Raw genomic sequence first — 19,924 nt, 5'->3', positions numbered from 1 at the left:
GAACACATTGAACGTACAATTTATTAAAAGTTTAAATGTATGTAAAATTAAGTTCAATAATATTTTTTAATTAAACAATTGTTTGTTAACTTTATAAATATGTATTAACATAAAATACACTCATATATGTAAAAGATAATAATATCTATTATCTTCTATAGTATTATAATCTTAATAGTCATATGCTAAAATTATAACATATCACTTTATTCTGAAATGATAATTTATATTTGACTAAAAGCATTACTATGATCCAATATTACAAGCTTTAATAATAGAACGCACGTTCTAACAGTTCAGATATTTTGAAATTCTGATTTGTACATGTTAATTACATAAGTGACGTAATTATTACTTTTCATAGAATTTAATGCTGAAACACGCGAATTTAAAATGTGTTTATATTACAATTTTGCAAAGAACGATTTTAAAGATTCATAGAAGTTATACAAATAATATAACCTATAAAAATGAAATATTTAAACATACGCAATTCATTAGGAAGAAAAATCACAGAAAATTTAATCATAATTCTCACAGTTCACTTTATACAACAATGTTACCCTCGCAATCGCAAATTGTTATTGCAGGTGCAGGAACCGTAGCTAATTCAGTTGCTTATCACCTTGTTATTAATGGTTGGAATGATGTACTTGTTCTGGAACAAAATAGGTATATATCCATTTATCTATTTTAATAAATTATTAATTATTATAAGCTAAGTAAAATAATTAATAGATATTAAAACTATAATAAATCCTTAACTTCTGACATGATATTCATAATTATGTATAAGTTTTCTTATTTATTATCTTATGTATTTTAATCAGCAACTATCAAAGAATTTCAATTTGTAAAACTACTAGCATACAAATTACTTTATTTAAAAGTGATTAATGATCATAATCTAAAATATTTAAATGAAATCAATATATTTTTATACTATAGAATTGGAAGTGGGACATCTCATTTTGGCTCAGGTACACTTGGTATTTTCAAACCTATATCCCATAAAAACTTAATCTCTTATAGCCTTAAGTTGTATCAACAACTACAAGAAATGGGATATGACATAGGTCTAAAACAATGTGGTAGCATATATTTAGCCCAAACCAAAGACAGAATGATAGCTTTAAAAAGAAGGATGGCTTATAATATATCCACAGGTTTAAAATGTGAAGTAAGATTTATTAATAAAACATAAAAATTGAAATATAAAAATAAGTTTTAATGAATTACAAATGCATTAGATTTTAGGAAAAGATCAATTAAAACGATTATTTCCATATTTATATATTAAAGATATTGAAGGTGCAGTTTGGGTTCCTGAAGATGCAATAGCCAATTCTAGTGCAATCTGTGATGTTCTAGCTAAATTAGCAAAAATTGGGGGAGCAAAGTACATTGAAAACTGTCATATAAAAGAAGTTTACACTAAAAATGGAGCTGTAAAAGGTGTAAAAACTGAATATGGAGTAGTTTCCTGTGAATACTTTGTTAATTGTGCAGGAATGGTAATATCACTTTTAGAAATATAGAATTATTTTAATGTTATTTCTTACAAAAATACTTTTCTATTTTCAAAATATAGTGGGCGCGAGAATTAGGATTAAAATGCTATCCACCTGTTAGAATTCCAGCATATCCTGCAGAACATTTTTATGCAATTGCTTCTCCTTTTCCATCTAATACAAATGTAACTTTGCCATGTATACGAGATTATGATTCATATTCTTATATGAGAGAGTGGCAAGGTAGTTAACATATTAACATGTTTTATTTGATTTAATTAATCTATATATTAAATAACTGAATGTATAAATTTATAGGTGGTTTATTAATTGGTTGGTTTGAACCAGAATCAAGACCTGCATTTGAGAATGGTATTGTCCCCATAAAAAATTGGAAAAACCATCTTACAGTTGATACTTTACATTGGAAACCTTTATGGGATAAAATAATACATAGACTACCATTGTTAAAAAATATACAGCCAAGTGTATATAATTGTCCAGATAATTTTACACCAGATGGTAGATGGATATTAGGAGAAAGTCCAGAAGTAAAGAACTATTTTGTTGCTGTTGGCATGAATGGAAATTCATTACAAGGTAGAAAGTTGCAGATTCTCTAATCTTTTCCACTACTGAAATTATATATCTTTAGGAGCAGGAGGGATAGGTAAAGAAGTTGCTGAATGCTTGATAAATGGTGAATCTACACAAGAATTACTCCCTTTTAGCGTGCAGCGGTTTTTAAAGTTACATAGTAGTAAACAATATTTGCAGCAAAGAACAAAAGAAATTGTTGGGAGAAATTATGCAATTTTATACCCTCATCAATGTGAGTACAAATATGCTCGGAAACTACGTTGTTCGCCTCTATATTCTGTTCTTGAAGAAAGAGGTGCAATTTTTGGTGTCAAAATGGCTTATGAACGTCCACTTTACTTTAATTCAACTTACAGAAGTAAGCAATTAATTATTTAATTCTTTTTTTCATCTTATCGCATTCAATTATGCATCCACATTCATAAGCACGTTTTATTAACAGGAGGTCAAAAAAAGCCAGTCATGCCACCAGGTAGTTTTTATAAACCTAAATTTTTTGATTTTATGAAAGAAGAATTTTTAGCATGCAAAGAAGGAGTGGGAATAATAGATATGAGTTCATTTTCGAAAATCGAAATTAAAGTAAGTTTCTAAAATCTGTTTAATATTTTACATGTAACTAATTATATATCTACAGTCTAGTCAGTCAGAAGTTGTACAATATCTACAACAATTGTGTTCTAATGATGCAAATATACCAGTTGGTAGTATAGTACATACAGGAATGCAAAATGAAAGAGGAGGATATGAAAATGATTGTATTTTAGTAAGACAAACTGAAAATAGTTATTTTATGGTTTCACCTACATCACAACAAACACGTATCTATCAATGGATGTCTAGGTAAAAAAAAAAGAAAAAAGGAACAAAAACCAGATAATATATACGATGACCTAAATTTGTTTTAAAAAAATGATTTATTTATGATACAGACATTTACCACCTGACCATTTAGTAGGTCTTAATGATGTAACTTCAAAATACACTGTCATTAATTTAGTAGGACCTAAAGCAACAGGACTACTTTCAGAACTTTCTAATTCTGATATTAATCTTTCTCCATTTACATACAAGGTAATCAGTTTCCATTGACTTTTATTAATTATGTTATCAATAATTATGTTAGCAATAAATAAATTTTGCAATGTTAATATAAATATTAATTTTATATTTTTAACAGAATGTAAATGTAGCATATGCATCTGATGTAATGGTAATGTCATTTACACATACTGGTGAATCTGGTTATTGCTTATATATACCATCAGAATATGCACTTCATGTATACTCCAGATTAATGGAAGTAGGTAAAGATTATGGGATCCGAGATGTAGGTGTACTCACACAACGTTTTATGCGAATAGAAAGATTTATCCCATTTTGGGCAGAAGAATTGACACCATTTGTTACACCATATGAAGCTGGAAGTGGGTACAGTGTAAAATTAGATGTGAGTAAATATAAATTAGTAGAATTTATTTATACCACAAGCATTAATGTTAGATTTGCATTTATAAATATTTCTATTATTCAACAACTTAATACTTTAAACATTATGATTAATTATAAAAACTTATTACAACAGAAAGAGTATTTTATTGGCAAATTTGCTTTACAACGTCAAAAAGAGCAAGGTGTATCAAAACGATTAGTATTATTTGTTGTTAATGAATTAGATATAAACAAAGATGTATGGCCATGGGGTGGTGAGCCTGTTTATCGAAATAATGAATTTGTAGGAACTGTAACATCAGCTGGGTAAATATTTTACATAATTAAAGATAACATATATTTTTGATGATTATATAAAATTATTAATGATTTGACTTTATAGATATGGCTTCGCTGCAGAAAAACATATCTGTCTAGGTTTTATTAGTTTGCCTAAGTCAAGATATATACAAACTAACCCAAATATTGTTACAACAGATTTCATAATGGAGCCTAAAGCTCATTATGAAATTGATATTGCTGGAACTAGATTTCCTATTAAACCGCACATTCGTCCATTACCCATACCAGCCCTGAGTAGTAAACTGAATAAAAAGTATATTCCTACACCTATTGTAGCATATTAGATCGTCGTTTTCTGTTAAAAATTTTCCTTTTACTATTTGATTGCAAATTTAATCATTATAGTTGTAAATGAAAATTAAAGAAAAGTGGACTTTTAATTTTCAAAAGATAATTTTCTCCACAATTTTAAGTAATTTGTGCTCATAAAATTATTTATATGTTTTAATTAAATTTAACCTAATTTAAATTATTTTATTTATATTTTGTAAAAATATGAATACTTTATAAAGATTACCAACATATTAATTCGATACATTTAAAATATTTGCAATTCAATAATTGTTAATTAATAAGGTGTTTATAACACTAAAAAATTAAAATTTTAATTAAAAGATATATATGTAAGTATATCTGCTTTATTTGTTACTGTACTAAATTAATATACATTTAAATAGATTTATTTAAAGCAGATACATTTATACAAAGTTTAAAATACCATTTAACAACTCGAGCAGTACTATTTCTCAAAATATATCATACTTATATACATTAAAGTAGCCTACAAGTTTTAAAAAGCAATTGTATATCTCTGCATTTAATCTTCTACACACAATGTTTCTGATAAATTTGTATTTTTCATTGTTAATATAAATTATACGTATATAATTTGCCAGCATTTATATCTGCATATGTAAATCATATATTTCTTTGATGCAATTAATTTTCTTCATTCAATAACAAAATATGCTGACTGGCTTAAATACAAGTATTTAAGATACTTATTACTTCTGAAGCTTTTTTCCATCATTTCAATTAATTATTTTAACAGTGCATAAAAAATACTGCAGTGTTAACATTAGAATAATTATATGATATTAAATCTGAAAAATGTATTCATGTACACTACTATCTCCTTCAACAATATATACTTAATTTTAGCTATCAGTTTCTTACAAAATTTATTTTTACAAATATTTTGATACCATTTTATGATGCCCATGCTTCTAACTCTTTTAAATCTTCATCCTCTTCAGGTTTGGGTTCTATAAATATTAACATATTTAATTAAAAAAAAATTAGTATAATAATACATTACACAAAATAAAAATGTTATTACTTGTGCGAGTCCTAATTGGAGCAGTTGGAATAGCAGTAGCTGGAACATTTGGTAATTCATTGGTAGATTCAATACCAAGCAATTCTTTATCAAGTTGTTCTTGTTCAAGCTCTTCTAACTCTTTTTCTAATTCTTCTTCATCTACATCATGACCAAATGCTACAGGATTGGAAATTGCATCAGAAATTTCTCTTGCAACATCTTGTTGTTCAGCTATATCATCCATCATATCATGTACTTGATCAACATCCCTAAATGAAAAAAATAACGTTTTAATAAATTACTTATTTAAATTTCTTTTAACCATCTAATTAACACTATTACAGATCTGTATTTCTTACATGTGCTGGTGAACAGATTTTAATGCATCTGCTGCATTTTTCATTGTAGTAAGTATAGCAGTATTAGTATTTGCGCATTCAAGAGCTTCCCTTTGACTTTCAATAGTAGTGAGTGTACCATCGATTTGCTGCAATTGTTTTTCATAACGTTTTTTTCTTCTGAGTGCTTGAATTGCAGCTGTAAAACACAATTTACTTCTTAACATACACCACATATTTTTAGAATTATAAATCAAGATGAATAACTCAAGATGAAATACTGCAGAGAGTTGTTCATAATTTAAAAAATAATTTAATTTTTTGTTTAATAAAATTATAACAAAAGTATTTTTTCAAAGCACTAATTAATGGTTGAAATCTAATTACAAGTTAACGAACGCTGAATAGGAAACAGAGAAACGTCATAATGATAAATGACCTTATTCATTGTGAGCTGTTTGTAAATGATTACTAAATGAAGAATATTATCCATTAATACCTCTCTTGTTTTTTGTTCCATTTTTCTTAGCAGTTTGAATTTCAAGTTCTATTTTACTTTCAAGAAAATCTTGTTTCTTTATCAACATATCTTCCGTCTCCCGTAATTTTTGTATCGCTTCAGCTGTTGATAAAGGCGCCGGTTCCTTTTTACCACCGAATACTTTACTAAAGAAACTCATTGTCTTAATAAATTATATTCCAAATTTAAATTGTAATTACACCTTTAAAACGACAAACACCATACACTTTAGACACAATCAACAAGATTTCACACTAACCAAATACCATCGCCATATTCCTTTTGGCATTGATATACGTACGTCATGACTCATCGCTAAGTGACTGAAAAATTTAATTTCATTCAATCAAAATCTAGGAATATTTAAATTATTTATTTGTAAAACTTATTTTTTAACTTTATAATAATAAATAAGATGTACGATCAAATCCATAATGGAGATAAAACTGTATGTAATGAAATTAAAATTTTAGTAAAAAATTATTACTTTTTACTGAAATTTTAATCGCCTTAAAAATTATATATAAAGTACTTTCATATTTTATTTAAAGAATCGCTATATAAAAGGATATATTCAATACAAAATGTATATATAAAATATTTTATATTATAACCTCATGATTTAGGTATATGACCGTGATTTGTATGTAAACAAGAGTTTAAAATTTTTGTGCTGAGCTCAAGGATTTGCACTTGGAAGAAATACAGGTCTAATTAACTAGAATAGCAGGCCATTATCCTATTTTTTTTTTAAAGTGATCTTATGTCAATATTTTTCCTATTAACAAAAGGAATCACATCATTGATTCAATAGATAATAAAGAAGAGCGGGTCATGTAAAAAATAAGAGAGATAAAGTGATATGTACGATCAACTTCGATATACTTGTCACTACAGAAATTAGAAATACAAAATATTTATACCATTCTATTGTTCTCTTTTTCCTTTTTTTTGTTTTTTTTTGTTAGTTTGTTATATCTGGTTTGATTTATTGTAGAAAGGAGACAACAAAACGATACTGGCTGTTGACTCCAGCAGTCTAATGTCATTTCACTATTTTGATACATTGCCTGTTTATACATAGTTCTGTACGGAAACCTTTTGGTCTCAACTTTTTTATCTACCTTGAACATACATTTATACACAAATTATTAACAAAATCGTAATAATTTATTATACAACTTATTAGTAAACATAAACAAATACATATAATGTAAACAAATTTAATTATTTACTATTATACGAAAACTTATTTGACCCATTGTAAGTATGTTAGTCAGTTGACAATGAGTTTATATATTTTCATTCACGTGCAATAATTATAATTCGCAGAAATCATTTTTATTACACTGCCCAAAGATTTGATACATAAGGTATTTTTGCTTGCCCATATTCCAACATTTATAAATATCAATTTCTATATAACTTCTCGAAGTGAACAGCACAATGGAATGTGTAAGTATACATTATAAAAAATAGAAATGTTATTCTTTATATATTTCAAAAACTGTCTTTGTGCTTTGAAGTCATTTATTCCTTTCATATGATGTAAGAAATCACATTTGATTCGTCCAATATTCCATAAGAATATTTCAAAATAAATGTGTATAACCAACAATATTATTTTCTTTTTAAGTAAGACTACAATTAAAAATTATATAATATTTTGTAACTCATTTTTTGTAATAAAAATTACTATTTTAAGGATTTTCAAGAAAAATTATCAAACGATGAAATTACCAAAACTTACAATAAGTTGAAAGAAGTTTTAAATGAAAGAAATGTAAGAAGTTATCCAAAAGTATCTACACAACCCAACTCTCTACGGGAGCTTGATTATGATGAAGTATATCCAAGTATATATATTGGTAATGCGTGAGTATTTTAAAGTTTCTAATAATCTCTTGATCTTTATATAAAATCAATTTACACTTAATACTTTATAGTGCCACAGCAAGAAATAAAGCTCATCTTTTACATTTGGGTATAACACATTTGCTTAATGCTGCTGAAGGAAAAGAATTTGGGTGTGTAAATACTAATGCTAGCTATTATTCTGATACAACAATAAAATACCTTGGTTTACAACTTGTTGATTGTGACAGTACAGACATTAGCAGGTATTTTCATATTATTCAAGACTTTATCGATGAAGCTATTTCTGCGAGAGGTAATTTTGTAACAGTTTAAATTAAAAAAGCATGATTAACAATACTCGAGTAAACATCATTTAAAACTATTTTTCTTTTTTTTATTAGGCAAAGTTTTTGTTCATTGTGTGTTAGGAATTTCACGTAGTGCAACATGTGTGTTAGCATATTTAATGCTTAAAAAGGGAAAGTCAGCTGCAGAAGCAATTCAATTAGTCCGAAGGAATCGTTTCATTCAACCAAATTGTGGTTTTCTTCGTCAACTAGCAGTATTAGATAATCAGTTACAAAGTTTACGAAAGTAGATGCTGATAAGTTGACAATAAAGACATTTCTCTATGATGTCCTATCATGTTTCATAATGATAGAATACATAAAATTTTATAGGTATATATTACATATAAATAATTGTATATAAAAATAAAATAGATACAATTAAAAATAATATGTTCTTACGTAAATATGCATTTTTTCATAATTAATTGATAATTATGTTGATATCAAATTACTTGGTATTTTGTTCTAATCTAAATTATTTATTTACAAATTTAAAAAGAAATTCTAAAATGTTTATATTTATAATTTTTGTTTAAAATTATATAAAGTATATATAAATAAATATTATGAATATGTGTATTCTATGAGATTACAATCACATAGACCATATTACAATTCACGATATAAAATAATTTATGTACAATATTACATCATTTCCTATAATATCTTTTTGTCTCATGAATTGTATTATTTAATAAATTACGAAGTTAATGTAATGTAATAATAATGTAATATTATAAAAGATGCTTAACTTCTCATTATTATTCTTACTAATTCTTATCTTTGTTAATTTATAACTCGTGGTCGTTTAGAATGAGTCTCCGCAAGCGTAGATGAATGATTGGGACTACCCATTTCATTTACATTTTCTATATCTGGTGGGCCACTACGTTTTCTTGCCTTTGGAGATAATTGTTTTAAACATTCCATATCGTTAAATACAACTTGTGCACCCCCTCCACTAGTGGGTATTATATCTCCCTAATACAATAACAATACATTTATAACATCATATAATTATATAATTTTCCAATTTGTTCAAAATACAAATTACCTTAAATAGCTTTGTTTCAAGTTCACCATCGGTATCGTGTTCTTGTGCAACAAGACAATATCTCGATACACCGCCTGTAATTTCTTTTGGATCTGTAAGTCGTGTAACGCTACGTCTTTTATACATTAAAGGTTGCAGAACGGTTCCTACAGGAACAATTGCTCCTGGTCTATGATCAACCCATCTATCAGCGCTTTGTGAACGCCTATACCTTGGGTTTGCAACAGCTACTTTATCCTACAAATATATATTTACTATCTAACTATGTGTTCAAAATTAAAGTACTTAACAAATTAGCAATAAACTGACCCTTCGCGATCGACCACCTACTGCTTTTGCAGTTACTTCTGCGTAATTAGAAGTAGGCGTTGGATGATCTTTGGAACCATTAGGTATGGAATTAATACCATTATCATCAACTAAAATTTGTTTTACCAGTCTTAATTTGTCATCTTTCTCCTTCATTTGATTCTAAAAAAGAAATAATAATTTCATAGATACTTTGTATTTTTAATCAGTAAATTTATATATCACAATATTCTTCATTTTACTACCTGCAATTGTTCACGTTGTTGACGTAACTTTATCTCCAATTCCTTATTCATTTTATCAGTTTCTACTTGCATTTTGGTATTGTATTTTTGTTTCACTCTTTGTTTATCTATTAAACGTTGATTTAGTGCCATATTCCTATCCTTTAACTATAAAATAATTATGGTACAATATATTTAATCATTTAAGTAGAAAGAGAAGTACATTTATTAATTACCTCTTGTTGTAAATTGCGTATTGTATCATTTGCATGATTCAATTTTCGGAGCAAACTATCAATTTGTTCTTCAGTTTTACATAAATGACCCTCTAATGCAGAAACCTAAAAGCAAACATAAATTATTGTATGTATGATTTCACAATCAGTAAAATATTTTTACCTTCTTTTTTTGTTGTGAATTGGCTGCTTTTAAAGAGGCATTTTCAATTTTTAAATTCATATGTTCCTGTTCCACTGTCATTAACATTTTTCTAAGATTGGTTTCTACAAATATAACCGCAACGATATTATGCATATTTGAAGTTTTGTTAAAAAATAAATTATGGTCTTACGCTTTTGCTGTAAATCAGTACGTAGTATATTCCGTTTATTAATGCGCTGCTCCAAAAAATGCATCAAACTAGTGATTATTTGATCGTTACGCGGAGAACTAATCTCCAATTCAGGAAATGGACCACCCAGACTAAATTACAATAAAATTACAATAAAATTAAATAAATTAAATAAATTAAAAAAAAGAGTAAAAAAAAGGAGCTGTAATACTTACCTATATACTAAACCCACATCAACTTCAAAATCACAAGCTTCAGGACGTCCTTCTTTTTGAAATTTACTACGCCCCTCTTTAAATAACTATGGAAAATAGTTTTTATCAAATAAATATTTCCACATTATTTTCGTTGTTCTTTTATTACCTTATTTGCTTGCCTTCTTCCAGGTGTAAAACCAAGATCTATTTTTGTAATTGTTGGTCTAGCTACTTGAACTTCCTGAGTCATTTCCGCAAATTTCATCACTTGCTATAAAACAAGAATAAGTTAATTTATTTCGTTTTATATATTTCATAATACAAATTTCTTACAATTGTTTCATCATAATCATCCGTTCTTGGATTAACACAAACGATCATTCTAACTTGTCCTTCTCCATCAAAATAATTTTTAAATAAATGGGTAAGCTTTGAATCCCTGTAGGGTACCATTTTATTTGTACCTTGTAGTTGGTTTTCTCTTAAAATTTCCAAACAAGATCGTAGCGTCATCAGAGAATTGTTAATATTCCCTATATTAAAATAGATAGTTATAAGAACTTATTACAATGTAATCATAAGAGTTATATCTAGACAATAATAACCTGCTTCCCTCAATCTTTGACCTGTATTTTTTGTCCTATTAGTTCTTTCACTACCAGCTAAATCTACTAGAGACAATTGAGTGATACATATCACTCGTTTATCTTGTATAACTTGTTCACCTTCACAATCTAAAGGAGCCTATAAGGGAACAATACTCTATTAGTAAACATTAGTAAACACTAATTACATAGAATACAAAGTAATTAAAAATATTACTTGTACAAGACGAATAGTGAAGACACTATGTGACCTGCTTGATTCTGCATTAAGTGCAGTATGTGCAACTCTTCGCCTTCGCTGTCCACGTTGAAATACTTCAAATGCTTCTTCCGAACTTTTTACTTCTATTTCTGTTACAGCATGTACATACATATTCTTATTACCATCTTCTCTAACTATTTTACTCTGTAATGTTCTAAAAATTGTATTAATATTAGTAAATTATTTGGAACAAAATATATTTATATTAAAAATAAATATATCATTATACTTGTTTCTAATATCCTCATCCTCCAATAAATCATACACACTATTATTATATATTTCAACATAAGTAACAAACACAGCATAGACATTATCTTGATCTATTTGTATTGTTTGTGATTCATTAATATCACGAATTATCATTGGATTACTATCACCATCACTTTCTGCTTTACGTCTAAGAAGAACATACCAATAAAAATTTATTAATTTAAACTCTAATTATCAATCAAAATATCTACATAAAACAAATTATTCTTATACTTACGGTTTACCAGATTTTCCATTTCTCTGAGACAAAAGACCAGCATGAAGTTCATTTTGCCTCTCAAGCATTGCATCAGCTTCACTTTGTATATCAAAACTATTTAACTTATCTGGTCTAAAGATAAATTTTTTTGTCTGATAGTTAGCAATACTGTTAAAAATAACATCAAGACAACGAGGCATTATGCCGGCATCTTGTGGTTCACCAGTCATAGTATATGTTTTACCACTTCCTGTTACTCCATAAGTAAATAAAAGACTGTTTCTGCCACGAATAACATTTTCAACTAATGGAAGAGCAACAACATTAAAAATCTCTTTCTGTGTTGCATCCGGTGTAAACACATGACTAAATGTTGTTTGAATTTCTTTATTGCTAGAATTACGAAAATTTATTGCTGACTCAGGTGATGTAATAATCACAGTTGTATCAGATATAAGCTTCATACATGATACATCAGTAGGATGTTGCATTGGCCTTAAACGACAATAAACTTGAACTGGATCCTTCGACATCATATTATTTCCCCTTGGACGATTTATTGGTTTCCGAGCGGAACCTGGTGCTTTCACGCGTCTAAAATATTAATATAATACATTTATTTCTAATTTTTATACAAATTACACATAATCAGTAATCAAACTATTATTAAACGATTAAATTTTAAAACATAAAACTGGAAAGAAATAAAATGTTATAACAGCACAACATCAATAATTATTAAACCTCAATTAATTTTGTCCGTAGTCAATTGCGAAATAATAAAACTTACACAGATTTCATTCTCCTGCGATTATACTTTTATTTTAAATTATACTATTTTAAAATTCAATATTATACGTTCCTTATTTCTTGATAGATGCTTCAAACCGTAGACCGTTGTCCTGACTCAATGTTCAAAATTCAAATCTAGTTACAAAGTGAAATAGGTATTTGCAATGCTACCAATATTCATACAAAAAAATTTTATAAATGATAATACCAACCTATATACAATATAATTACGATACAAAATCAATTTAACAAGGAGAGTGCAAGTACTTTGGGTCACCGATTTAGTTTAAACTTTGCAGCTTTGTAGATATCGTCATGCAGTTTCAGAAAATATATTATTATAACCGCAACTACTCAATAGATTTTGCGATATTTACGATCAAAGTTGTATTACTTTCTGTATTCCATATTTATTTCTAGTATATTTCAACTTAATTTGTAGCGTAATGGTAACGATCGAGAATTGCTGTATTGGAAGTGGAGGAGCTAGCGTTCGATTCCCGTTCCACAGTTTTTCACTATATTTTTTATTTTGTATTTATTTTTCGCCTATGAAAACATTGTAAATAAAATTTCTTAACAAAAAAATTTATTTTTTACGCTTTCTTATGCTAGTATATATTTATTATAAAATAATAAGAATATTATGCAAGAAAAACAATTTTCTATAGCAATTTTATTTATTACAAAAAGAAAACGAAAATATAAATAATCAGATGGAAGAAATACAAAACCTATCGCTCATGTAAGTATTAATTATTAAATTAAATATTGTATAAGAATATTGCCTATAATTCCAACTTTGTTGTGCAGCTATAAATGTTCATGAATTAATTACAAAAACTCGGAAATTTATCTCTAGGATTGATTTTTAGTATCTAGTTCGAATAAAAATTTTACCGCCTGCGATCAGCGCCATCTATGATTTTGGACCATTTGCTCCGAAAAGTAGTAGGAACATAGAATAGGCGAGGAGGTCGTGAAAGAGCTTATCACGTGACAGACAAGGTCAGAGAGGGGACAGAAAAGGATAGAAGGGCTTCGACAGAGAGAAGTTAATAAATTACTCAATTTCCGTAATTAATTTATGAACTTTTATAATTTCATTGTAAAACTGGAACTTCAGGCAACATTCCTATATAACTTTTGTAAATAATTTAACTCTAAATTGTAAGTTATTAATTATCGTTTGATGGTGTCTATGATTTCGTAACGACAACCATCGCGACCTTCCATGAACATATTTAATACTAAACGAAACTAGAATCAAAATGTGAACAAAAGTGATATGAGAAGATTCGCAAGAACATTGTTTTTATAATGAGTGCATAAAGTTTCATAAATTAATTGTGTAAAGGGTAGTAATTAAAGAAAAACCAATGGCGTCTTCGACAATTTTCGACAACAATTCAAACACTGCGCAGAACAATTATTAATAATTAATTAATTAGGGACAATTTTATATCGAAAAATATATTGGAAAGTTCTTGAAGAATCTGGCTTTACGATGCAATTATAAAAGTTCATAAATTAATCACACATATTGAGTAATTAGTGAATTTTCCACGGCCGATTTGATTTATTAAATAATATATTCGGAGCACATAACCAGAGTTAGTAAACTGACATCAGAGCCATCTATGATTTTAGACTCGAAGCTCGAATTCCGCAACGAGAATACAGATGGCTTGCTCTCTCCTTGTAAAACACGATACAAAAAAGATTTTAATTTACATATTAATGTCAAATAACATTAAAATACTTATACTAAAATCATTTTCATTAAAAGAATGGTACCAGAAAATAATACAATAAAAAATTTATTTCCCATTAGAGAATTTATTTTTTATATTTATACAAAGAGACAAAGTTTCATAATTATTTCTTAGTCTTCTTGTCTTTAGCGACCTTAGTAACATCATCTGGATTTTCTGCTGCATCCTTCACGCGTTTTGCACGAACTCCAACTAATCTAGCATCAGCTCTAGCCTTACGAAGCGTTACGTATGCAGAGAACTTTCTTTCTTCCTCAGAAATGACACGTGCCTTAGCTTTAGCTGGTGCTTGGTGTCTCACTGGCATGATTTCTCCTCTAACTTGAGTTGCGAGTTTCATCTCCTCTTCAGTAGCATCACCTTCTTTAGGCTTTTATCATAAATAATATTAGATTGAAATTTATTTCTGATTACTTTAAATTTTTTGTATTATACTTACTTTCTTTTCATTCAGTGGGAACAGAATCAATTTTGATTTATATTCTTTTAGTCTTTGAGCATTTGTTTGCAAAGACTCAACTGATTTATTACGTCTTCTAGGATCTACTGCAATTCCAATCGTTCTAGCAAATCTTTTGTTTAAACCACTAGCTTTCAATTCCTCTAATGTAAAACCTTTACCAGCTCTAACTTTTGTATGATATCGGAATGTTGGGCAATGAACAACAGGTCTCAGAATCTTAACAGGTCTTAAAATTTGTGTAAAACATTATTGAAATTATTTCACATACGTGGATATTATATAAGAAATATATATTCAAAACAAAATATTACAAAAATATAAAATTAAATAAATGTCTATTATTTACCTTGGGGCAAGAGTACGAGCTTTCTTTACACGGCTTTGTTTACGACGATATTTTCTAGCCGGTTGATTAAACCAGGTTTTAACGAATCTTTGCCAATCTTTATGGAAGTGCCCATTAGGGATCATATTATTCCTTTTACCCATAATTAATCTGAAACAAAAGTACAAATTTATAATTTCCTTTTCAAGAATTATAAATTATTCCCTAAATATGAAAATTAAAGAAACATATCTACCAATAAATTTATACGATAGGTTAGAACAAATCTATTATAAATTGTAAATAAAACATTTAATTCTTATCATAAATAAAATTTTTCATAATTTTAATATAACACTACAATACGTATGTAATTATTACATACATTTTTCTATTCAAAAGGATATTTTATTGGGTATAAACATATTTATGGGAAAAAGTTAACTTACTGACGAATGTCAAAAAAATGTCTTTATTTATTATGCTATACAATTACAAACGTATTATTTAATTACATTTGAAAACAAAAATAATAATAATTTTCTACTACTTTGAAAAGTATTAATTCAAGATGTTAAATTTCTAGTTGGATTTCAAACTTAAAAGATTACTTACGAATTTGTTTATGTAGCATACACCGGAAAAGGAATCAATAGTACAAAACGGAAGTTTTAATTCTCAACAAAACAAAATTCATTAATTGAAATTTGAAGTTGCTTATATATACAATAAAATTATATTTATAAAACATTATTTATTGACAAATGTTGTATAATTAGTTTTACTAAAATAATTTAAGCACAAAATATTGTTTGTTTGAAGTAGTTAGAGAATATGGCAACTTAAATAATACTACATTCGTACTAGACAGTTGTACATCTTACATTTAATTTTAGAATAAGTGAACAAATGTTTAAACAGTTAAATTATAAAATGAATATCACAGAAACACTTATATTGCATTATAATAATATTTTTGTTAAGAGTATTATTACACGATATGCTTCGAACGGCATAAACAAATTTTCAGTATGAATTTTACTTAATAGTTAAACATGTTTGATTAATAATAATTAAACATTACAAATTTATATTATTTTTATAACAATGTGTAAAAGATTAATTTTTTGTCTAGTCCCCAGTACTTACAAGTGCAATAAAAATGGATATAGAAAAACATTGGAAAGATAAAATTAATATTTACTCATATAATGATGCAGATAAGACAAAAAAAAGATTTTATATATTACCAATGTTTCCATATCCTTCTGGATCACTTCATATGGGTCATGTAAGAGTTTACACAATAAGTGATACTATTGCTCATTTTTATCGAATGAAAGGTAAACTTTTTATTTGAAAATATCTAATTATATATTTTATTAATGTATGTTATATGATATTTAAAAGATTTTGATTACCTTATTATTTTACTTTAGGATATAATGTCCTTCATCCAATAGGTTGGGATGCATTCGGTTTACCTGCTGAAAATGCTGCAATTGAAAAACAAATTGAACCATCTAAATGGACATACAATAATATTAAACATATGAAAAATCAATTAAAGTTATTGAATTATTCTTTTGATTGGGATAGAGAATTTTGTACATCTGATCCTGAATATTATAAATGGACACAAGAATTATTTTTAAAACTTTTTGACAGTGGTTTAATTTATAAGAAAGAATCATTTGTTAATTGGGATCCTATTGATGAAACTGTATTAGCAGAAGAACAAATTAGTATAGATAATTGCTCTTGGAGATCTGGTGCTAAAGTACAAAAAAAATTGTTAAATCAATGGTTTATTAGAAGTACAGCACTTGCTAAGTGAGTAGCAAATTAAATTTAATCGTGTAAAATATGTCAGAATATGAAAATTAGAAATAATATTTAATTATATAATCCTTTTTATGTCATATCAGGTCAGTGTTTGAAGGTTTAAATGATTCAATACTAGAAGGATGGAAAGATGTTAAGAAAATACAACAAAATTGGATAGGTGAATGTAATGGTTTTAGTTTTGAATTCCAGTTGATAGGAAATATTCCAAATTATCCAAAAACAATAAATATTTGGACTAAGTATCCAGAATTTATTGAATATGCAAAATTTATTGCAATATCTCCATCAAGCTTATTAAGTAAATTAGAATATTGTAAAGATGTGGCATATGGAATAAAAATTATAGATGCAAAAGTAGTAAACCCATTTAATGGAGAGGAACTGCCAATATTTGTAACAGATGAAATTACATTTGAAAATTCTAGAGATACTTATATTGGTATACCTTCTGCTTCAAAGGAAGATTACAAATTTTCAGAAATAGTTGGGATTGAATTCATACGTCATACAATAAGTAATTATGAAGAACAACAATGCAAAAGATTAGAAATATTATCAAAAGCAAGAAAATGGAAAATTGGTGGATATCCTGTTAGTTCAAGACTACAGGATTGGTTAATATCTAGACAAAGGTATTGGGGAACACCAATTCCAATTATTTATTGTTCAAACTGTGGTGTTCAACCAGTGCCACATGATCACCTACCTGTAGTTTTACCAGATATATCATCTTCAAGTGAAAAAAAATATAAATTAAGTGAAAATAAGAATTGGTTAAATACTTCTTGTCCAAAATGTGGTGCTTCAGCAGTTAGAGAATCAGATACAATGGACACATTTGTAGATAGTTCATGGTATTTTTTGAGATTTATTGATCCAAAAAATATGAAAGAAATGTTTGCTGTTGATAAAACAAAAGAGATATTTCCTGTTGATTTGTATATAGGTGGAAAAGAACATGGTAACATTTAATATTTAAATTCTTTATTGATATAAAATACCTGTATTTGTAAATTTCAAATTATAATTTCAGCTGTACTACATTTATATTATGCCAGACTTATAAGTCATTTTTTACATTCAGAAGGACTTTTATTTAGTAAAGAACCATTTAAACAATTACTTGTGCAAGGTATGGTCCTTGGAGAAACATATCGAACAAAAAATACAGATAAATATTTAAAAGTAAATCAAGTGGAAAAAGATATGGGGCAGTATATAGAAAAGAGTACTAAACAACCAGTTGTTGTTTCATGGGAAAAAATGTCTAAGTCAAAATATAATGGTATTGACCCTTATGAATTCATAGATAAATATGGAATTGATACAACTAGATTACTTATATTAGCTAATCAATCACCACAATCAGATAAACTCTGTAACCATGATAGTAAGTATTTTTATAATAAAAATTTTCATTAATATTTATATCTCAAGTAATGTGTATATCGATAAAATTTAGATATACCAGGAATACAAAATTGGGAAAATCGTATATGGAAAACGGTGAGAAGTTTTATAGAATATCGTAATAACGTAACTTCAGAAGAATTTCAAGCACAACCTAGTCATCCAGATTTTGCAAAACATGATGCATATTTGTTTGACAGTCGAAATTATTTTCTAAAAAGTGTAAATAATTATTTACTGGAAGATCAACAATTAAGTATGGCAATATCAAGATTGCAAGGACTTACAAACAGGTAGGTATTACACCTATGCGATATATTAATGATTATAATGATTTCATAAGTATTAATTTCCATTCATATTTAATATTAAGTCTACGTAAAGTATCTATCCAATGTATGAAAAAAAGTCGTGAATATGAACGTGCATTAGCAGTTCAAATTATAATGATTGCACCATTTGCACCGCATTTTGCTTCGGAATTATGGTCTGCATTTTCTGCAGCAAAATATCACCTTATAAGTGAAGATGAAGTAAAATTAGACAAAGATGTTATGGAGCAAAGATGGCCAGAAATAGATACAAATTATAAAATGTCATTAAAAGTCAAGGTAAGTTCAAAATATTTGAAGTATTTATTATTACATTATGATTATGTATAAGTTTACTTTATTTACTGCATAACTTCATAAATAACTTTAATTTTTTTAAATTAAAATATTATATTTAATACCATAAATAATTTTATGTAAATATATTATTAATTACACGATTTTGCATATTATTAGATAAATGGTACATCGTACGGAACTATTAAAATACCCAAGTGTGAATTAGATAAATTATCATATGAGGCAGCTTTTGATTTGATATACAATTTGCCATCTGTCCAGAAACATTTAGCAAATCACAAGGTTGTTAAATCTACACTTGTTTCAAGGGAAGGCTGTGATACAAAGATAATAATAAATTCAATAAAAGAAGATACAAAAGCTATAGTAACATAATAGATCATATAAGAAGAGCCAAATGTTAAAGACTAAAAATTGTGAATGGCATCTTTTACTTTTTATTCAATAAATATTTTTTTCTTATTAAAGTGAATATATTAAAATATAAACATACTGTATATAATGAAACTTTGACATATGAATAAAAATTTCTTTTATTACAAAAATAAACTAAATTAAGGTAGAAAGCAACTGTAAATAATTATTCTTACCCGATATCATATTCTCCTGTATATTCATTATGTGGTATTGTTTCTAAGAATTTAATATAATCATGTGGTAATTGACTTTCATATGCACCATTTAATATTGTTTC

The 19,924-nt window shown here is 27.2% G+C and overlaps 7 protein-coding genes across 9 annotated transcripts in view; 3 read left to right on the top strand and 4 right to left on the bottom strand.

Moving 5' to 3' along the window:
* The first annotated feature begins 370 nt into the window (after window positions 1–370).
* LOC108550213 (pyruvate dehydrogenase phosphatase regulatory subunit, mitochondrial) lies at window positions 371–4,270 on the top strand. The gene is made up of 12 exons (XM_017903903.1): window positions 371–672; window positions 949–1,180; window positions 1,251–1,514; window positions 1,592–1,754; window positions 1,830–2,111; window positions 2,167–2,469; window positions 2,554–2,693; window positions 2,749–2,954; window positions 3,044–3,185; window positions 3,292–3,561; window positions 3,697–3,869; window positions 3,946–4,270. The coding sequence occupies exons 1-12, from the start codon at window positions 371–373 to the stop codon at window positions 4,187–4,189; spliced, it is 2,721 nt and encodes a 906-aa protein (XP_017759392.1). The 3' UTR covers window positions 4,190–4,270.
* shrb (charged multivesicular body protein shrub) lies at window positions 621–7,067 on the bottom strand. 3 transcript variants are annotated; one of them, XM_017903906.1, is made up of 6 exons: window positions 7,008–7,067; window positions 6,064–6,407; window positions 5,586–5,763; window positions 5,245–5,495; window positions 5,111–5,170; window positions 621–658 (listed from the first exon to the last, which is right to left on the bottom strand). In XM_017903906.1, the coding sequence occupies exons 2-5, from the start codon at window positions 6,242–6,244 to the stop codon at window positions 5,115–5,117; spliced, it is 666 nt and encodes a 221-aa protein (XP_017759395.1). In that variant the 5' UTR covers window positions 6,245–6,407; window positions 7,008–7,067; the 3' UTR covers window positions 621–658; window positions 5,111–5,114. The 3 variants fall into 3 exon arrangements, with proteins under 3 accessions (XP_017759395.1, XP_017759394.1, XP_017759397.1); XM_017903905.1 differs by lacking the exon at window positions 7,008–7,067 and adding an exon at window positions 6,699–6,752; XM_017903908.1 differs by lacking the exons at window positions 621–658; window positions 7,008–7,067 and adding exons at window positions 4,879–5,008; window positions 6,699–6,752.
* Window positions 6,729–8,539, top strand: LOC108550145 (dual specificity protein phosphatase 3). The gene is made up of 5 exons (XM_017903806.1): window positions 6,729–6,792; window positions 7,417–7,539; window positions 7,790–7,959; window positions 8,031–8,254; window positions 8,343–8,539. Exons 2-5 carry the CDS (start codon window positions 7,531–7,533, stop codon window positions 8,537–8,539), a joined length of 600 nt encoding a protein of 199 aa, XP_017759295.1. The 5' UTR covers window positions 6,729–6,792; window positions 7,417–7,530.
* A 538-nt stretch (window positions 8,540–9,077) lies between these two features.
* Window positions 9,078–12,786, bottom strand: LOC108550215 (kinesin-like protein KIF23). The gene is made up of 15 exons (XM_017903904.1): window positions 12,776–12,786; window positions 12,004–12,579; window positions 11,743–11,913; window positions 11,469–11,667; window positions 11,252–11,390; window positions 10,980–11,179; window positions 10,813–10,917; window positions 10,665–10,750; window positions 10,450–10,580; window positions 10,278–10,381; window positions 10,115–10,219; window positions 9,900–10,046; window positions 9,655–9,816; window positions 9,346–9,582; window positions 9,078–9,272 (listed from the first exon to the last, which is right to left on the bottom strand). Exons 1-15 carry the CDS (start codon window positions 12,784–12,786, stop codon window positions 9,078–9,080), a joined length of 2,568 nt encoding a protein of 855 aa, XP_017759393.1.
* A 1,869-nt stretch (window positions 12,787–14,655) lies between these two features.
* Window positions 14,656–16,016, bottom strand: RpL13 (ribosomal protein L13). Its single transcript, XM_017903844.1, has 4 exons — window positions 15,956–16,016; window positions 15,362–15,511; window positions 14,992–15,241; window positions 14,656–14,922 (listed from the first exon to the last, which is right to left on the bottom strand). The coding sequence occupies exons 2-4, from the start codon at window positions 15,502–15,504 to the stop codon at window positions 14,656–14,658; spliced, it is 660 nt and encodes a 219-aa protein (XP_017759333.1). The 5' UTR covers window positions 15,505–15,511; window positions 15,956–16,016.
* A 257-nt stretch (window positions 16,017–16,273) lies between these two features.
* LeuRS-m (Leucyl-tRNA synthetase, mitochondrial) lies at window positions 16,274–19,605 on the top strand. The gene is made up of 8 exons (XM_017903805.1): window positions 16,274–16,369; window positions 16,476–16,683; window positions 16,780–17,173; window positions 17,269–18,149; window positions 18,222–18,578; window positions 18,651–18,891; window positions 18,972–19,209; window positions 19,387–19,605. Exons 1-8 carry the CDS (start codon window positions 16,274–16,276, stop codon window positions 19,603–19,605), a joined length of 2,634 nt encoding a protein of 877 aa, XP_017759294.1.
* Window positions 19,606–19,847: 242 nt separating this feature from the next.
* LOC108550143 (gamma-glutamylcyclotransferase) overlaps window positions 19,848–19,924 on the bottom strand; it is an 824-nt gene continuing 747 nt past the window's right edge. Inside the window, exon 3 of the mRNA XM_017903804.1 lies at window positions 19,848–19,863. Coding sequence (XP_017759293.1) covers window positions 19,848–19,863 — 16 coding nt within the window. The remainder of the gene's footprint in view (window positions 19,864–19,924) is intronic.

Source organism: Eufriesea mexicana, unplaced genomic scaffold (genome assembly GCF_001483705.2).
Source record: "Eufriesea mexicana isolate 0111107269 unplaced genomic scaffold, ASM148370v2 scaffold2551, whole genome shotgun sequence".
In the NCBI taxonomy this organism is placed as follows: Eukaryota; Metazoa; Arthropoda; class Insecta; order Hymenoptera; family Apidae; genus Eufriesea; species Eufriesea mexicana.
Note: the sequence above shows the minus strand (reverse complement) of the source record. Positions and strands in the feature narration are given on the sequence as shown.